The sequence below is a fragment of the Sinohyriopsis cumingii genome, chromosome 16 (assembly GCF_028554795.1).
Source record: "Sinohyriopsis cumingii isolate HCF-2022 chromosome 16, ASM2855479v2, whole genome shotgun sequence".
Taxonomy (NCBI): Eukaryota; Metazoa; Mollusca; class Bivalvia; order Unionida; family Unionidae; genus Sinohyriopsis; species Sinohyriopsis cumingii.
This window is the reverse complement of record NC_142976.1, coordinates 11,329,919-11,351,277: the sequence shown is the minus strand read 5'-3', so window position 1 is coordinate 11,351,277 and position 21,359 is coordinate 11,329,919. Positions and strand designations below refer to the sequence as shown.

Below are 21,359 nucleotides of genomic sequence, written 5' to 3'. Positions count from 1 at the left end.
AAAAAGTAGGTAGACGATCAAGATGCAGGTGCAAAAATGACAACACAGACATACCTAATGGCTGCATCAAGGTATGTTGTATGTAAAAAGGTCACTCTCTAGGTGGCCAATGCTGGCAACACCATGGCCAGTGACCTGACCATAGTGGCAAACAGGATCATGGGTAGGGCTGCCCCTTTGAGGGACCCAGAAGCAATGAAGAAACATTATATCAATGCCTCAGTCACAATCTTAGGGATATAAATAAACTGCCAAGTTGCTATTTCTGAAGCTTCTGATCCATACCCAAGAGAAGCCAATCAGTTGCACTGCAAAATTTACAGGGTTGAATAGTGTATCATACTACTGTAACCCTTTGTGCCTTTATTTTACAAGGAGTCTTAACTGATTCATACACATTTTATGCTACTTACTTTGTACATCTGCAATCCCAGGATTAAAATGGTGTTTTGGGCAAGTTTGTTTCTTGGCTTAAATGTCCATTATAGACCGATTTCATTGCAGAACTATCCCAGACATGAGTCCCAATCAAATGAATGATCACCTAATTAACATGTACAACTCTCACTCAATAAAAAACCTGTGTAAAATCTTGCTGAGTAAGCCTACATTCCAAGTTTCATTAAAATCAGACAAGAACTATAACTGCCAGAGAGGTAGCAAGCTTGGCCAATCAGATGCAAGATGATCTCAATATATCATAGTATATTACTATATGTTGATTTTGTTATAACATTCATGTTTGAGTGACTTGAGTTATTCTGCTATTCATTCATTGAATTCCTTCAACCTACAGTTCTTCCTCCACCATTAATACTGGCCGCCATGTATAGCCTATCGTGTGCTGAAAACTGGTGTTAAACCCCACAACAACAACAAAAAAAAAATCAACCTACAGTACATTCCACAATACACATCTTTCTTTCTTCAGAATCAGGATGTCAACCTTAGTCTCTACCACAGAGACAAAATTCATCTAAGCAGAAAAGGAACCTCTCAACTACTGAGAAATATTAACATGTATGGCCCCATTTTCAAGCACTTTAATGAAGAGTGCTGTCTCTACTGTGGAGAAACTGGGCACATGACACAGGTATGCCATCATGGCAAACAGATCGAGTGTTTTAGGTGCCATAAATATGGACACAAACAAAGACTTTTTTGTCCATTAATATATACATATTAGGAAGCTGGCAAAGAGGAGAATGCCAACGCTACATTTACAAAAAATCTAAATGTACCCAGTGGGACTCTTGACTCTAACTATTCAATGGACACTATTGTAGATGCAAATGTAAATGGATTTTCAGGGTTTGTATGTGACTTTGAAGATGCTAATATATATGAACATTTAAATATAGAAATAGGATGTAAGAATGATAAAAGTAGTACGGAGACAATCTCAGCGAGTACCCCATTGCATGATGACATACATATAATTGATATGAAACTAAATACAAAAGGTTTTAACATAGGTCACTTAAATGTACAAGGTATAGTGGGAAAGATAGACCAGATTAAGTTAATGTTGTCTTCCAAGGAAAATAATATACATGTTTTAGGACTCACTGAAACCAAATTAAATGCTAACCACAATGATGATCTATTTCACTGTCAAGGCTACAATAAACCATTATGTAGGACAGAGAGACAGCTGGTGGGGGTCTTGTTGTATACATTAGGGAAGATGTAAATGTAAAAAGGCGACTTGACTTGGAGTCACATGAAACTGAGAGTATCTGGGTGGAAATTTTTCAAAATAATGCAAAATCTTTCCTAGCTGGTTTCATTTATAGGCCACCTTCCTCCAAAGCATTTTGGAATGATAACTTTTTGAAACAAATGGAATATGTTCTAGCACAGGAAAAAGAAACATATACTCGGATATATAAATAAGGACCATCTCAATACTCAACGAAGGAACAACTGGATGGAATTTATCAAATCATTAGGCCTAGACCAGCTTGCAAATGAGCCTACAAGGGTAACAGAAAAATCAAGCACTCTTATTGATCACATTTATACCAACCTACCAGACAATGTGGCTTGTGTTAATGTATCGAATGTTGGTCTTAGTGACCACTATCCTACTTTTTTGACAAGAATGGTTAAATGCAAGAAAAATAAGAAAAATACACATACAACGATCACTTACAGATTGTTCAAAAATTTTATTGAAGAACAATTTCTCAATGACCTATATAAAGTTCCATGGAATATGATCCAAAATTTGGATGACATAGATGAAGCCATGAGGGTGTGGACTGACTTATTCATGGATGCAGTATCTAAGCATGCACCACTGAAAGTACATCGAGTAAGGACTGAAATTCAACCTAACTGGCTTACTACTGAAATTCTAGATGCTATGAAAACACGAGACAAATTCAAGACTATTGAAAACCATGCACAACATAAAGTATGGAGAAATAAAATAACAAGCATGATTAAAAAAGCTTCAAAAAATCTTATTATCAATCATTGCTTGAATACAAAAAGAGCAACACAAACTCCATTTGGAAAGTCTTCAATGAACTCACTGGAGGAACGCACAAAAAACAGACAAATAAAATTCACTCACTTCTGGTAAATGACACCATAGTCACTGATGAAACTGACATTGCAAATGTTTTCAATGATTTTTTCATCAACATTACTACAAAGTTAAAAGAACCAGTGATAGAAAACAACTTTAATGAACTGAAAAAGTTCTGCAGCAGCAAAATATTATAGGGCTAAATTTAGTTATTTCAGGTGCTATGGTATTTATCTTAGTTTTAGAAGGAAAGATATATTTGTGTATAAATTTTCTAAATTCTCTACATAAATTTAATAACAGTATGTCTATGATAGAGGAGTAACTCTACAGTCACGGTTAGATTTAGAGGCAGAGATTTGGGGTCAATACTAGGTTACCAGCAGCTGTTCAGATGCTATGGTGTCAAGTTACAGTCCAGAGAAATTGAAACAAAGTAGTTAGTAGGACAGTTGGAAGATGTGTTTGTAAAGCTAATTAAAATCAATTATAGCAAGTTTGCCATAATACTTAAACATTAAAATTAGTGACCATTTGAAGGGAAATTTGAATCTCTTTTAGTAGGTATAAAGTGCTTAAAGTAGAGTTGGGTAGTTATAGTTTAATTTTGAAGTAATTTGTTCAAAAGGATAAAGTTTACAAGTAATTTCATACTCAAAATAATATTTTTGTAAATTCTAACACACAGCATCAGTGAGAAAAGAGTGTGTATGGAGAGTACACATATGGCTTTATTTTGGATTACAAAATTTAGATTCTGTGCATTTTGATATGTAGATTAGAGTTGGATAAAGGGTCTGCACCTAACACAATCAGACCAGAATATCAGTTTAGAATAGGTCTTCAGGGAATGTTTTCTCTGAAGTCCGCTAGGATTGTTTAAATAACCAGGTCAAACATAGTGCAGGGAGTCAGCATGAAGAACTAGGGGCAACATACTTCATTAAAGGTAGAAAAAGAAGAAACCCTCTTGCTTGTGACTAATTCCCCATAGCGCAGTGACATCAGAAAGGCGCTACTACAAAAATCTCTAAGGAGGTATGTTTCTCTATCCCACCAGTGTCAAAAAAACTTTGTTAAAAAATGTCTCAGTGAACTTGATACCAAGAAAGCTACAGGACTTGATCAGATTGGTCCATGACTCATTAAATCTTCTGCCTTTGCTATTGTAGATAGCATAACATTCATAATTAATTTAAGTATTGCAACCTCATCTGTCCCCAAAATATGGAAAACTGCAAAAGTAACCCCCATTCACAAATCTGGTTCTAAGGATGAGGCTGATAAATACGGACCAATCTCAATACTACCAAACTTGTCAAAATTGATTGAAAAACATGTCCAGGACTCATTCATGTCATATTTAACCAAACACTTGCTGTTACACCCTAATCAATCAGGCTGTAGACAGAAACATTCCTGTGAGACAGCCTTGATCTCCCTACCTGATAAATGGCTTCAAGCACTTGACCAAGGTAGAATAATAGGATCTGTATTTGTAGATTTCAGGAAAGCTTTTGACATGGTGGATCATGAAATCCTTATAAAGAAACTGAAAATCTACCAATGTGATGAAAGAACAAATAGATGGTTTACTTCTTACATAAGTGAGAGAACACAACATGCTTACATAAATAATGTTCTGTCTGAACCTGAAACAATTAGATACGGAGTACCACATGACTCAATTCTAGGTCCATTACTATTTTATCTTATTTACCACTTTTACTAAGAGATTCAATATCATCTACAGATCTCTATGCAGATGACACAACATTGTCAGATATCCAAAACACAAAGCTTGAACTCGAAATTTCTTTATAGAATGCTCTAAACAAACTGGAAAACTGGTGCACATGCAATGGCATGGTGGTAAATGCTGGTAAAACTAAAATATTACTTATCTCAACATGGCAAAAAAGGACAAATTTTGATAGTGATGAACTATGTCTGACATGGAAGGACAAAAATGTGCAAATGGTCTGTCATGATAGACTACTTGGTGTTCTGGAAGATAATAACCTATCATGGACTGAACATATCAAACATATCAGTAAAAAAGTAAATTCAAGTTTATGGCTTCTCAGTAGGATAAGACATTTTCTCCCTGAAAGGCACAGAAAACTATTTTATAACAGTTACATACAACCCTATTTAGACTACTATAATACAGTATGGGGTAATTCAAATGATAAAACATAACAAAGCTGGCACATCTTCAAAAAAGAGCATTAGGGCTAATATCAGTCCAAAAAGAAAGCAAGGAAAATTTAGCTGATAAGTTAAAAATATTACCTATTAAAGACCGAATCTGTTTGAGAAAAGCCAAATTAATGTACAGGATATCTCATAATAGTGCTCCTAAATATTTACAATCACTCTTCCAGCATAGGCTACCTGGTAATACTCCCCACCTGCGATCCATGTCTACCAAGCATTATAAAATTCCCAAACCAAATAAGGAGTTATTTAAAAAAAGTTTCCAATACTCTGGAACTCTGTTCTGGAATGGTATTCCAGTTGAGATTAGAAATGTCCACTCTATTTCCTTCTTCCAAACCCAATATATCCAGTGGCTTCAGAGATGCAGCTTAAATAAATGAATTCCTTTGTATGAGGGCCTCAAGGTAGATTAGTTTATAGCTAATTGTGTTACCTTCTTTAAATAAGGTCATTATTATTATTATTATTATTATTATTGTTATTATTATATTATTATTATTATTATCCATGATCCTCATTATATTAGGCGTATACTCCAGGTTTGATCAATACTGGATCAAAATTATGATCCTCATGATATTAGGCATATACTCCAGGTTTGATCAATACTGATCAAAAATATGATCCTCATTATATTAGGCATATACTCCAGGTTTGATCAATACTGTATCAAAAATATGATCCTCATTATATTAGGCATATACTCCAGGTTTGATCAATACTGGATCAAAAATATGATCCTCATTATATTAGGCATATACTCCTGGTTTGATCAATACTGGATCAAAATTATGATCCTCATGATATTAGGCATATACTCCAGGTTTGATCAATACTGATAAAAAAATATGATCCTCATTATATTAGGCATATACTCCTGGTTTGATCAATACTGTATCAAAAATATGATCCTCATTACATTAGGTATATACTCCTGGTTTGATCAATACTGGATCAAAGAAAAGATAAGGATTCTTTATTTCAGACAGCATGGTCCATACACCTAAACTGAAATACAAATATAAAATAAAAATATTTTAAACATAAAACAACATAGATATCTTAAGTACTAGGATACAGACACATCTACAACAATGGACTTTGTCCAGCATTGTTAAGAATAAAATTAAGTAAGACATTTAAAACGTAATTTGTTCCATCTATCTACAATACAAGAATTTAAAGAAATGTCATACATCTGCAGAGATTTCAAGATATAATTATTACTAGGGAATGTTCTTGCCATCTAAGACCAAGTGGTCCCATATCCGTGACTCTGTGTACAATTCAGCCATCACAGCTTACGGGAAGAGGGAGCGAAAGAATGTCGACTGGTTTGAGGCAAACTGGGAGGAGATGGAGCCCGTGACTGAGGCAAAGAGGAAAGCCCTCCTGGCATACAAGGCTGCACCTAGCCCCAGAACACTACAAGCCCTAAGGATTGCAAGGAATAACGCCCAGAAGACTGCCCGCCGCTGTGCCAACACCTACTGGCTGAACCTTTGCAACAGTATACAGACAGCTGCTGACACCGGGGATACAAGAGGAATGTATGAGGGTATCAAAAAGGCAACAGGCCCCCCCAGCTACAAGACCGCCCCCCTCAAGTCCAAGACGGGCGAAGTCATCACAGACCAGGGGAAACAACTGCAGCGATGGGTTGAGCACTATCTCGAGCTATATGCAACCCAAAACAATGTCACTGGAACTGCCCTGGATGCCATTCCAGACCTACCTGTCATGGAGGAGCTAGACACACAGCCCACCCTGGAAGAGCTCGGAAAAGCCATCGACTGCCTTGCCTGTGAGAAGGCTCCTGGAAGCGACGGCATTCCGCCTGAAGTCCTCAAGAGCGGAAAACCAGCACTGCTCCAGCCCCTACACACACTCCTCTGCCTTTGCTGGGAACAGGGATACATCCCACAGGACATGCGTGACGCCAACATCGTCACTTTGTACAAAAACAAAGGAGACCATAGCGACTGCAACAACTATTGGGGCATCTCCCTTCTCAGCATCGTCGGAAAGGCCTTTGCCCGTGTTGCCTTGGCGCGCTTGCAGATCCCAGCCTCCTGCGTCTACCCAGAATCCCAGTGTGGATTTCAAGCCGGCAGGTCAACTGTAGACATGATCTTCTCACTATGTCAGCTGCAGGAGAAGTGTCGCGAGCAGCGGATGCCCCTCTACATTGCCTTCATAGACCTGACGAAGGCGTTTGACATGGTTAGTCAGAGTGGACTCTTCAGACTCCTGCAGAAGATCGGCTGCCCCCCACGTCTGCTTGCTGTCATTATGTCATTCCACGAGAACATGCACAGCACAGTGTGCTTCAATGGCGCAACATCTGAAGCATTCCCAGTCATTAGCGGAGTCAAACAAGGCTGTGTCCTTGCACCGACGCTCTTTGCCATCTTCTTCTCCATGCTTCTCCAGTACGCATTCAAGGACTGCAGCGAGGGAGTGTACATCCATACCAGGGCTGACGGCAAGCTGTTCAACATCGCCCGTCTCCGTGCTAAGACTAAAGTCACAGAGGTACTCATCCGTGAATTGCTCTTTGCCGACGATGCAGCCTTGACATCACACACGGAAGATGGACTTCAGCAGCTGGTATGCTGCCTCTCCCATGCATGTAAGGAATTTGGACTGACCATCAGTTTGAAGAAAACAAATGTCATGGCACAGGACACAGACTCCCCTCCCTCTGTCTCCATCGATGGGTACAATTTGGAAGTTGTCGAGAACTTCACATACCTCGGGTCTAACATCTCCAGCTCACTCTCCATTGATTCTGAGGTGGGCAGCAGGATTGCCAAGGCAGCAGCAGTGATGGTCAGACTTAACCAGAGGGTCTGGAACAACCCCAACCTCACAGAGAAGACCAAAGTGCGTGTCTACCAAGTGTGCGTGCTCAGCTCACTTCTCTACAGCAGCGAAACATGGACCACCTATGCAGGACACGAGAGGAAACTCAACAGCTTCCACCTGAGATGTCTGCGGTGCATTCTGCACATCCAGTGGCAGGACAAAGTACCCAACACAGAGGTTCTAGAACGCGCCAACATGAACAGCATGTTCTCCATACTCAGCGAGAGGCGCCTTCGCTGGCTCGGCCATGTCAAGAGAATGGACCCAGGTCGCATTCCCAAGGACCTGTTATATGGGGAGTTAGCAGAAGGTGCACGACCAACTGGACGACCACATCTGCGCTACAAAGATATTTGCAAGAAGGATATGAAGACAGCAAACATCAATGTCAATGACTGGGAGAGCTGTGCAAACAACCGTTCCAGCTGGCGTCTAGCTGTCAGGCAGGGAGTTCAAAACGCAGAGGAAAAGAGAAGAATAAAGCAAGCTGAAAAGAGAGCTAAAAAGAAGGATAAGCAAAAGCGTACTTTGGAGCTATGCCATCATCTCTCGTAGACGGACGGATGCCAAGAATTCTTGCCATCATCAAGAACCCACATTTTCTCATTACTTCTTCAGAACTGAATACATTATAGTTTACAAACATGTTGGAGGCACTGTTCCATCTTGGGCCTTCCAATATGCCTTATATTAGACAACAAAGACAATTCTTTTAACCAATAACAAGCTTTCTTTTCATATATTCACTAAAGTTTGTCCACAGGGAAATGCCATACATTGGCAGCAATAAGATTTGATATTCTAAGGACAACTTCTAAATTTATGTAGAAGCATGTTTGTTCTCGTAATATCTTCATCATCTGACCGACATAACATCCAAGGTAATAACAAACTAAACCAATCAGATGCAAGATCACCTCGTTAATATGCATAGATCCCACTCATTACTGAACTCATCGAAGCTCTTGATGATATAAACATACCTGTATAATCCAAATTTGCTTCCAATTATACAAAAAATATGGCCTCTATGATAATAACAAGCTCTGCGAATGCAGGATTAATCCATTAAGACAAATCTTTGCTCATTACTGAACTTGTCCAAGATCATGATTATAAATATCAATGCCACATTCAAAGATTGATGCCAATTGGGATTAGAGTGATATCAGTGCCACATTCAAAGACTGATGCCAGTTGGGATTAGAGAGATATCAATGCCACAGTCAAAGACTGATGCCAATTGGGATTAGAGTGATATCAATGCCACATTCAAAGATTGATGCCAGTTGTGATTAGAGAGATATCAATGCCACAGTCAAAGATTGATGCCAGTTGGGATTAGAGTGACATCAATGCCACAGTCAAAGACTGATGCCAATTGGGATTAGAGTGGTAGCAAAGCCACATTCAAAGATTGATGCCAATTGGGATTAGAGTGGTAGCAATGCCACATTCGAATATTGATGCCAATTGGGATTAGAGTGCTATCAATGCCATATTCAAAGATTGATGACAATTGGGATTAGAGTGGTAGCAATGCCACATTCAAAGATTGATGCCAATTGGGATTAGAGTGATATCAATGCCACATTCAAAGATTGATGCCAACATTCAAAGACTGATGCCAACATTCAAAGACTGATGCCAGTTGGGATAAGAGAGGTAGCAATGCCACATTCAAAGATTGATGCCAATTGGGATTAGTGTGATATCAATGCCACATTCAAAGATTGATGCCAATTGGGATTAGAGTGGTATCAATGCCACATTCAAAGATTGATGCCAATTGGGATTAGAGTGGTATCAATGCCACATTCAAAGATTGATGCCAATTGGGATTAGAGTGGTATCAATACCACATTCAAAGATTGATGCCATTTGGCATTAAAGTGATAGCAAGTAATTGTTGATGGATGAAAAAATGCATGACTGACAATAAACACAGGACAATACCAAAAGCTCACTTCACCTTACAGCCAGGTGGGTTAAAAGACTGACAATAAACACAGGACAATACCAAAAGCTCGCTTCACCTTACAGCCAGGTGGGCTATTAAGACAATGTATCAAAGCTGATGTTAGAGGCATCTGGCTGTATCTGGTTTATTTTTAATATCAGTAAATGCTGTAGAAAGTTGACTATGTCTTGTTATTTAAAAAAAAGACTCCAAATTGCAAAAGGAAATATCAACTAAAACAGTGTATATAACAAATCAAAGGATAAAACCCCCTTACAGTTATCATAATAAAGTTTTTATTTATTACAGGCTATGGTGAGCTAATTATTACTGTAGGCTATCCTCACTATCAAACTACCCATAAATATATGGACTCAAATTTTTTCTTGAAGCCAGATTGCTGGACTGTTACATTATTACTAATAATAATACTAATAATAACTTTATTTAAAGTGGGTAACACAATTAACTTAATAACTAATCTACCTTGAGGCCCTCATACCAAGGAACTAATTTCTCCCAGCAATTCAGTTTGTTTTATTGCACATTAAAGATGATCAAATTGTCATACACATTACTGATACAGCCCTAGGTTATATATTTCCCTTGTTAAAATGACAGGTTCATCAAGACAGTACAGAAATGGTAATGTAATTGCAATGTTCAGCCCATTTTCTTGTAAGACCTTTTCAAAATTATATCAACACCCCCCCCCAACAGACACATAATAAATATGATCAGCTCTAATGGTCACAATCAAACCATTCCAAGATTATGATGACATAAACCTATTTACCAAGATTTCTCAAAATCAGATGGATACAATAGTCTCTAGAAAGGCAATAATCAGGTGCAAATCATCATTATTATGTACTTAAAAGATGTGTAGAACCTAAGATTATGCTGATATAGGCTTAATAGACATGTAGAATCTAATATTATGCTGATATAGGTTTAATAGACATGTAGAATCTAAAATTATGCTGATATAGGCTTAACAGACGTGTAGAACCTAAGATTATGCTGATATAGGCTTAATAGATGTGTAGAACCTAAGATTATGCTGATATAGGCTTAATAGACGTGTAGAACCTAAGATTATGCTGATATAGGCTTAACAGACATGTAGAACCTAAGATTATGCTGATATAGGCTTAATAGATGTGTAGAACCTAAGATTATGCTGATATAGGCTTAACAGACATGTAGAACCTAAGATTATGCTGATATAGGCTTAACAGATGTGTAGAACCTAAGATTATGCTGATATAGGCTTAACAGATGTGTAGAACCTAAGATTATGCTGATATAGGTTTAATAGACATGTAGAATCTAAGATTATGCTGATATAGGCTTAACAGACGTGTAGAACCTAAGATTATGCTGATATAGGCTTAATAGATGTGTAGAACCTAAGATTATGCTGATATAGGCTTAATAGACGTGTAGAACCGAAGATTATGCTGATATAGGCTTAACAGATGTGTAGAACCTAAGATTATGCTGATATAGGCTTAATAGATGTGTAGAACCTAAGATTATGCTTATATAGGCTTAACAGATGTGTAGAACCTAAGATCATGCTGATATAGGCTTATTTACCAAGCTAGAGCAATATCCAATGAAAATTCAGTTTCAGAGAAGTAACAAACAATGAGATGGAAAATCTTGATTTATTGATTTATTGATCAAGTCTGAGTAAAGTCCAATGTAAAATCTGTCAGCAAAGTGGTAAGGTCATCAAGTTTGAGTAAAGTCCCATGTAAAATCTGTCAGCAAAGTGGTAAGGTCATCAAGTTTGAGTAAAGTCCCATGTAAAATCTGTCAACAAAGTGGTAAGGTCATCAAGTTTGAGTAAAGTCCCATGTAAAATCTGTCAACAAAGTGGTAAGGTCATCAAGTTTGAGTAAAGTCCCATGTAGAATCTGTCAACAAAGTGGTAAGGTCATCAAATCTGGGTAAAATCCAATGTAAAATCTGTCACCAAAGTGGTAAGGTCATCAAGTTTGAGTAAAGTCCAATGTAAAATCTGTCAACAAAGTGGTAAGGTCATCAAGTTTGAGTAAAGTCCCATGTAAAATCTGTCAACAAAGTGGTAAGGTCATCAAGTTTGAGTAAAGTCCCATGTAGAATCTGTCAACAAAGTGGTAAGGTCATCAAATCTGGGTAAAATCCAATGTAAAATCTGTCACCAAAGTGGTAAGGTCATCAAGTTTGAGTAAAGTCCAATGTAAAATCTGTCAACAAAGTGGTAAGGTCATCAAGTTTGAGTAAAGTCCCATGTAAAATCTGTCAACAAAGTGGTAAGGTCATCAAATCTGGGTAAAATCCAATATAAAATCTGTCACCAAAGTGGTAAGGTCATCAATTTAGATACAAGATTATTACATAAATATGTATAGATCTTTCATATACTCATAAACATTCAACATCTGGATGATCAGCTCACACAGCCTTACAGACTGGTAAGCCAAGAAAATCATTTTCAAAATATCTTAGAACAAGAGTGTAATGAATGACATGTATCACATTCAAATAACATTTAATAGTCACATCCAAATAACATTTAATAGTCACATCCAAACAACATTTAATAGTCACATCCAAACAACATTTAATAGTCACATCCAAAACAACATTTAATAGTCACATCCAAACAACATTTAACAGTCACATCCAAATAACATTTAATAGTCACATCCAAATAACATTTAATAGTCACATCCAAATAACATTTAATAATCACATCCAAACAACATCTAATAGTCACATCCAAACAACTTTTAATAGTCACATCCAAATAACATTTAATAGTCACATCCAAATAACATTTAATAGTCACATCCAAACAACTTTTAATAGTCACATCCAAATAACATTTAATAGTCATATCCAAATAACATTTAATAGTCCTCTCAGCACCAGTAGGGTATGGCTGACTCTGTAAGATTATTGACTAATGGGTCTCAGTGACCTGGAATTTTGGTCTAGGTATTCAGTCTTCAACAAAACTTACATTGCATAAACCATACAAAAATTTGTTAGACCTCCAATAACAACGATCGTTTGCCATCAGACCCAGAATCTTTACATTTCATTATGCATGATCAAGGAACTTAACTCTTGAATAAAGTTATTCTGCAAATTCCATTTTAATCTGAGCCAAAATGACTTTGAAAATTCACCGTTTTATCTCCAAATCTATAGGCCTCTACCACACTGTATGTGAAAGCCATCCATAAACTTTGGTCATGGTGTGTGGTCTATAACTAAAGTTACTGCACAAAAACATTCTACTGAATTGATGCTCTACTGTCCAAGAATTCAAGAGAAATCTATTTCTTCTTTTAAATAGTGAATGTTCAAACTATGTCTGATATTCTTGTGCAATAAGATATTCAAATTGGCCACTATAGTGGCTATACTAGATGTCCAAGTGGAACATTTTCATTTGGACCAACTCGACATCATATGAAATCTTTTTAGTCAAAGCCCCATCTTGATATGACTTTCCATTTAGAAGCAGCAATAACAAGATTTTCAAAATGGCTAGGTCTTAAACTATGTAACAGAAGAAGTGAAACCAAACATATTAGTAAGATCAACAAATAATTTATTTCTAAGTTACAAAATGAAAATTTAAGAGACAGCTACAGCATTGTGAATTAAATCACAGATAATTGTAAATGTCCTATCAGATGACCATAAGAATAGAATGTTCTGAATGAATTCCAATAATCATGAATGTCTTGATGTACCAATAATCTTGACTATCCCAATGTACCAATAACATAATCCAGAATGTTTTTAAATGATTTCACAATAATTCCTAAATAATGTGTTAATCAAATGAACACTTTGTAATTCCAATAAATAACTGAAATAAATAATTCCTCTCAAATTATATTTGAACACAACTGTAAATGATTCCACAGACTGATCTCAAAACAGAAATTAGAAATTATTTTTTTACCTAATCTCTTTTTATTTATATATATATATATATATATATATATATATATATATATATATATATATATATATATATATATATATACACACACACACATACATCATAACTTGATAACTTGACCTTCAACGCAACAGAATGTTCTAGAATGGAAAATTCAACAAATTTGAAAATAAGTTTAGGCCTTGAACTCAAATTCTAGTAGCATCCTGTTTACCACATACAATCATGAGAAAGTTAGATTTGCAAAAAACTCCATACACAACTGATATCTGAGCACAGCTATTTTCATAAGTCCAACTTGGCCTTGGGATAAATGTGCATGTACAGTTTCATGTCAATCTTCCAATTAGGCTGGGAGCAGCAGTGAGAGCAAACTTATGCTAATAGAAGGATGGATATCAGAAGACGGATATAAGACGACAAATAATGGATGATGGACAACAAGCTGTCCTGTTAAGTTCTTCTGGTCTATTACCAGTACCACACAAAAAACAACATTTTTCTTCTTTCAGTCATACTGACCATGCCCATGGACCTTTTGACCTCAAACTCAACCATTTCTTATTTTAACGCAACATAAATGTCAACCACAAACTTTACTGAAATACATGTTTAATGACATATTTTTGTGCAGAAACCAATTTTCTTATTTTAGTCATAATGACCGAGATCTCTGTTATTTTTACCCCCAAATCAATAAGCTTCTTCCATATCCCAAGTGCAAACCATCCATGTAGTGTAGTTCTGGTCTAAAAGACAGAACCAATTTTAATTCTTTCAGTCAGTGACCTTGACCTTTTGACCTAAAATATACAGGTTTCCTTATCTCAAGCAAAGCCATCCACAAAATCTGCTAACTGTAGATTGTGATGAGCTAGAGTGTGAGAAATGAGATGAGTAACAAATTCTGTTCCACATTATGGCATCATATAAAAGCAGATTATAATCCATGATTACACAGTTACAAAATTTTTATTTGTCTCCAACAGCTGTTGTAAACATTAACATACAGAATGTGGTAAACATCAGGTAGAATAGGTATTTTTACCCATGAGCTTGACACTAATAAATATGTTTACTTCTATTGATAATGATCCTAATATTAAACCCAATCTCCTATACAAATACTTGCTATGTATTATTGTTTACAGAATGCAAACTACCTCACTATTTCTAGTCAGAAACAACATGTACTTGATTTTGGACAACGTCAAGTCCAAGCCACATTTATCCAGAACATATAATAAATTAAACTCCAGCCCCAAACTAAAAAACAATTTAAATTAAATATACATAGCAGTAGGTCAGTATGCAAATCGCATGGCAACATTTGTGTGGTATGAAATAAAGGTTTACAAACATAACCAGAACCAGTAAAAGATTAAAATATAGGTCATGATGAACTTCTTTTATTGAAAGGATGTGGTACCAACTGAGATGCATATCATTATTGTCATGCTTCTAGCATGTACAGCACCTTAAAAATGAACATCAAACACAAACATTTAACCCAAGCCAGTGAAGCATCAAAACATGGGATCTACTACTGAAATGGATGTCAGTTAAGCATGAAATATGGTTCACAGCAACCTATTTCGAAGATGTGGAAGTTGTTCGCATCAAGATGCATCCTCTGACTTAGTTTCATAATTCCATGCATAAACCAATGCATACAGGGTGCCATAAACCTATCTGGTCACAAGCAAAATGCAGAAGCTTAATTTAAGTCAATAAATGTTGAGTCTAATTGATTTCCTTTTGTATGGTTGTGATTTTAACACAGATGCATAAAATCAACTAGTTTAATTAGTATATATAGGATCTGGTAAACACTTATTCATTCCAGCTTTATGATCAGTCTGGAATCACAGCTGTATTTAGATATTAATCTGAGAGAATTTATCTGAATTATTCACTGGATTTACAAAGTGCTCATAAATGTTTTGGATAAAAACACTACTTTGGGATTATGGAGAACTCATTCAAAGACATTCTGGATTATACCATTGTTGTATATCATAATGTTCATTTTGAATTCATTTGGAACATTCTTTACTTCTGGACCTGTGATAAAACATTTAGGATAATTTGGGATTTGATTCAAAATACTATAAGTATCTTTGAATTATCACTTTATATTCAAGGGGAAATAAATTATTTGTTGATTGTATTATACTTGTTGGTTTTGCTTCTTTTTGTTACATAGAGTCATAACAGTAGTTTCACAAGTATAAAAACATGAGCTTAGTGCAAAATCTTAACCAAAAACGTACACTAACGTACATAATGTACATGTACAAAGTTATTGGTCTCGTTCCCCTCCCAAGGTTAAGCATATTCCTAATCACAGCTACTAAAACATGGCCCAGATTGTGGTTAAAGGTACAATACCTTGCTTAGCCAGTTCTTGTCCCCAGAGTTTTCTCTCAGCCCTCAGCCCTGCTATCACCGACTCCTGGGCCTGAACTTCTGCACCCAGTTTGGAATTCTCCTGAAAATGATCATCAGGCAATTTAAACACATTTGAACTGTGGCTGATCACAATTAAATTTCTATTTTAAAACTATTTTAAATAATAAGTTAGAAAATAGCATAGTTAGCATAGTGGAACTTAAAAAGGTGCTTAAGACCATCTATCTCAGTTACATGAGAATGCACTGGCAATTAAGATATATCATGTTTGTAGTCCTAATGGATTTGACAGATATGGCTACACTCTTTTTAATTTTTTAAAGTTCATTATATAACACCATTAGGCAAGTCCCAAACTTTACAAGCATATTTTCAAATAAGTTGAACAAAACCTCTGAAAGCTAATTCTGTTACATTTTTTTATAACCAGCTAGGTCGTAAATAGCCTAAACTATGATTTGCCTTGGTGTATATTTCTTGAAGACCACTAATGTTTGCGATGTCAAAATATTTTATTTGGTTGAGAGGGCTTTTATTTAAAAAAAGTTCCTTCCAAGGAATATAAAATACATGTATTAATTTTACATGACTTATTTTTGTGATTTTTTTCCTTCTTCTTGTCATTTGCGTTATTTTTGCATTTTTGGGGTTGGAATTGCCCAAAAAAATCTTTCCAAAAGATTCAAGGAAAGATCATTTTCATCCTTATAACTGCTTAGTGTTGATACCATCTCTTATATTTGTGAGCAATAAGATTTAAAAAAAATTCAATCGCCATGGCAGCCATGCTGAATGAAAGATCAGCACCATTTTCATTTCAGACAAACCAGAACATTTTACATAACTTTTAATGAAAACCCCATGCCAATAGAAGCATCCATTCAGAAGCATTGGTGACAAGATTTTCAGTATGTCCATCAAGGAGCCTACATTGGATGTCTGTGGAGCACCATTTTCATTTAGGACCTAATTGATATCACAAAAAGTCTTTTGGTGAAAACACTATGTAGTTATAACCATGAATTCTAAAGGTGTAGCTACAGGAAGCTTTTCAAGACGGTCACCAAAGTGACCATAGTGGATTTCAGATCAGCATAATTTTCATTTCAGGACTAACTAGACACCATAATTAGTCTTGGTGAGAAAACCCCATGATGATATGACCTTCCATGTAGGAGGAGCAGCAATAAACATGGCTTTTAAGATTGCTGCCATGCTGGTGATACTGGATATCAGACTGGCACCATTTGTATCTAGTGTCAACTACATGTCATAAGAAGTATTCTGGTGGCATCATTTGTATCTAGTGTCAACTACATGTCATAAGAAGTATTCTGGTGGCATCATTTGCATCTAGTGTCAACTACATGTCATAAGAAGTATTCTGGTGGCATCATTTGTATCTAGTGTCAACTACATGTCATAAGAAGTATTCTGGTGGCACCATTTGCATCTAGTGTCAACTACATGTCATAAGAAGTATTCTGGTGGAACCATTTGTATCTAGTGTCATCTACATGTCATAAGAAGCATTCTGGTGAAAACCCAATGTTGATATGACTTTCTATCTTGATGGAGTAGCAATAAGATTTTCAGGATGGCCCTTTGGTGACCATAATGGCTATCTGACCAGCAAATTATTATTCAATAAGATTTTCAGGATGGCCCTTTGGTGACCATAATGGCTATCTGACCAGCAAAATTATTATCCAATAAGATTTTCAGGATGGCCCTTTGGTGACCATAATGACTATCTGACCAGCAAAATTATTATTCAGTAAGATTTTCAGGATGGCCTATGGTGACCATAATGGCTATCTGACCAGCAAAATTATCATTCAAGACCAGCCAGACACCAACAAAAGTCATCTGCTCCAAAACCGCAAGATGATGTTGTATTCAGGAGGAGAAACAATGACATGATTTTCAACATGATATTGTATTCAGGAGGAGAAACAATAACATGATTTTCAAGCTGGCTGCTGTAGTGGCCACACTCGATGTTAGATAGGCATGATTTCCATTTACGACAAATTAGATATTTTAAGTCTTTTATTCGAAATCCCATATTGATATGGCCATCCATTCAAGGATCAGCAATTACAGGATTTTCAAGATAGCTGCTTTGGTGGCTATGTTGGCTGTCTGAGCAGCAACACTTCATTCAGGATCAACTAGACCTTAGGATGAATGTATTTGTAAAATTTCAAGGCAACCCTCCAAGTAATTTAAGAGGAGCAATGATAACAAACTTGTGCTAATGGATGGACAGATGACTGAACATTTGATAAGAATTCCTCTTCTGTGAACTGTTAAAAAAGTTGTTGTTGTTTTGATTAATGTCATTTCTCAGTGTAAGATAGGCTGGCTATACATGTTGACCAGTATAATTGGTGGAGGAAGAAGAGAAGAAAACCCAGGTATGAACCACTGACCACTGGGAAGCTAATGGCAACTTTCTCATGTACCGACATTGGCCAAGCTGTCCATGTAGTAAATGATTATAAAAATTACAACTGAAAAACATAACAGCTCCATACTCCAAAACTCATGTTTAAAGTATTTATTCATAAAAGTCATTTTAGAAACAAAATTTATAGTAGAAATAGGATTTTGAAAGTTGTTTTCTCAGTTACACCCCAAAACTGTAAGTAGTATAAAAAGTTAAATTCAAGGCTGGGGTACACCAACACTACTAGTCCAGTAAGTGTACAAAATTTCATCTTCATAATCAAATCTTAAATGGTTATTTTTTGTTCTACACTGAATGAATGGATGAATGAGTGAATGAATGAATGAATGAATGAATGAGTGAATGAATGAATAAGTGAATGAATGGATGAATGAATGAATGGATGAATGGATGGATGAATGAATGGCTGAATGAGTGAATGGATGGATGGACGGATGAGTAAATGGATGGATGGATGGATGAATGAATGAATGAATGAATGAATGAATGAATGAATGAATGAATGGATGGATGGATGGATGAATGAATGAATGAATGGATGAATGAATGATTGAATGAATGAGTGAATGAATGAATGAATGGATGGATGGATGGATGGATGGATGAATGAATGAATGGATGGGTGGATGGATGGATGGATGAATGAATGGATGAATGAGTGAGTGAATGAATGAATGAATGGATGGATGAATGGATGAGTGAGTGGATGGATGAATGAATGGATGGATGAATGGATGAGTGAGTGGATGGATGAATGAATGGATGAATGGATGGATGAATGAATGAATGAATGAATGAATGGATGGATGAATGAATGGATGAATGAGTGAATGGATGGATGGATGAATGAATGAATGGATGGATGGATGGATGAATGAATGGATGAATGAATGGATGGATGAATGAATGGATGAGTGAATGGATGGATGGATAAATGAATGAATGAATGGATGGATGAATGAATGGATGAGTGAATGGATGGATGGATGAATGAATGGATGAATGAGTGAATGAATGAGTGAATGAATGAATGAATGAGTGAATGAATGGATGAATGGATGGATGAATGAATGGATGAATGAGTGAATGGTTGGATGGATGAATGAATGAATGGATGAATGAGTGAATGAATGAATGAATGAGTGAATGAATGAATGGATGGATGGATGGATGGATGAATGAATGAATGAATGGATGGATGGATGAAAGAATGGATGAATGAGTGAATGAATGAATGAATGAATGCACGAATGAATGAACGAATAAGTGAGTGAGTTAATGAATGAATGAATAATAGAATGAATGAATGAATGAATGAATGGTTTAATCTGCCAGTATATTAAGCCACAGTAAATGTTGATCATTTTAGTGTTCACTTTGGAATTATATAGATGGAAATACAGGAGCTGTTTTTGAATGGCTAGAAGAGTTGCTGTACTATCAAGGCAAATAGATTCAATCCCATTTTATTACATGTATGTCTCTGAGAACCATTGATCATTAATCTTCAAACTCAAGATAATAATGACGCATGGGGAGAAGAAAGCATATAAGCCCCATGTGGGCTCAAATCAGTGATTCACAAATGTTCCATCTAGACCAATCCTCTAATGATACACAGAAAGCCAGGAACTCATATCTAGTGAGACTTGCATCATGTCCCTGTCTCTGCATATTTTCCATCAGACATCAGTTTATCAACTTCTTGCGTTTCTAGCAGTTTTCTTCAATTTCAGGTTGTTATTGAAGAGAAAATAATGAATCTGGTGAGACCGGTCAGTGACTAATTCTTGTATCCACTGTAAAACATGTCTCAGATTTAAATCTTTGTTATGGTACAAATGTAGAATTCTAATCAAATAACTGACTTTACATACACAGCATGAAAAATAATAACTACTGCATCCCGTCCAAGTCTAAAGATCCTATTAAATTAAGAGTTTACTGTGCCAAGTCCCTGTCTAGATGTCCTATTAAATTAAGAGTTTACTGTGCCCAGTCCATGTCTAGAGATCCTATTAAATTATGAGTTTACTGTGCCCAGTTCATGTCTAGACATTCTGTTAAGAGTTTACTGTGCCCAGTCCACGTCTAGACATCCTATTAAATTAAGTTTACTCTGCCCAATCCATGTCTAGACATCCTATTAAATTAAGAGTTTACTGTGTCCAATCCATGTCTAGAGATGATATTAAATTATGAGTTTACTGTGCCCAGTGCATGTCTAGACATTCTGTTAAGAGTTTACTGTGCCCAGTCAATGTCTAGACATTCTGTTAAGAGTTTACTGTGCCCAGTCCATGTCTAGACATCCTATTAAATTAAGAGTTTACTGTGCCCAATCCATGTCTAGACATCCTATTAAATTAAGAGTTTACTGTACCCAATTCATGTCTAGACATCCTATTAAATTAAGAGTTTACTGTGCCCAATCCATGTCTAGACATCCTATCAAGAGTTTATTGTGCCCAGTCAATGTCTAGACGTTCTGTTGAGAGTTTACTGTGCCCAGTCCATGTCTAGACATCCTATTAAATTAAGAGTTTATTGTGCCCAATTCATGTCTAGACATCCTATTAAATTAAGAGTTTACTGTGCCCAGTTCATGTCTAGACATCCATTAAATTAAGAGTTTACTGTGCCAAATCGATGTCTAGAAATCCTATTAAGAGTTTACTGTGCCCAGTCCATGTCTAGATATCCTATTAAATTAAGAGTTGAATCTGCCCAATCAATGTCCAGAGATCCTATTAAGAGTTTACTGTGCCCAGTCCATGTCTAGACATCAATTATATTACTAGTTTACTGTGCCCAGTACATGTCTAGACATCCTATTAAGAGTTTACTGTGCCCAGTCTATGTCTAGACATCCTATTAAATTAAGAGTTTACTGTGCCCAATCCATGTCTAGACA

The 21,359-nt window shown here is 36.2% G+C and overlaps 1 protein-coding gene across 1 annotated transcript in view; it reads right to left on the bottom strand.

The window, feature by feature from the left end:
- LOC149779943 (leucine-rich repeat and coiled-coil domain-containing protein 1-like) overlaps positions 1 to 21,359 on the bottom strand; it is a 476,629-nt gene that overhangs the window by 143,849 nt on the left and 311,421 nt on the right. The window contains exon 20 of the mRNA XM_089936640.1: positions 15,952 to 16,051. Coding sequence (XP_089792766.1) covers positions 15,952 to 16,051 — 100 coding nt within the window. The remainder of the gene's footprint in view (positions 1 to 15,951; positions 16,052 to 21,359) is intronic.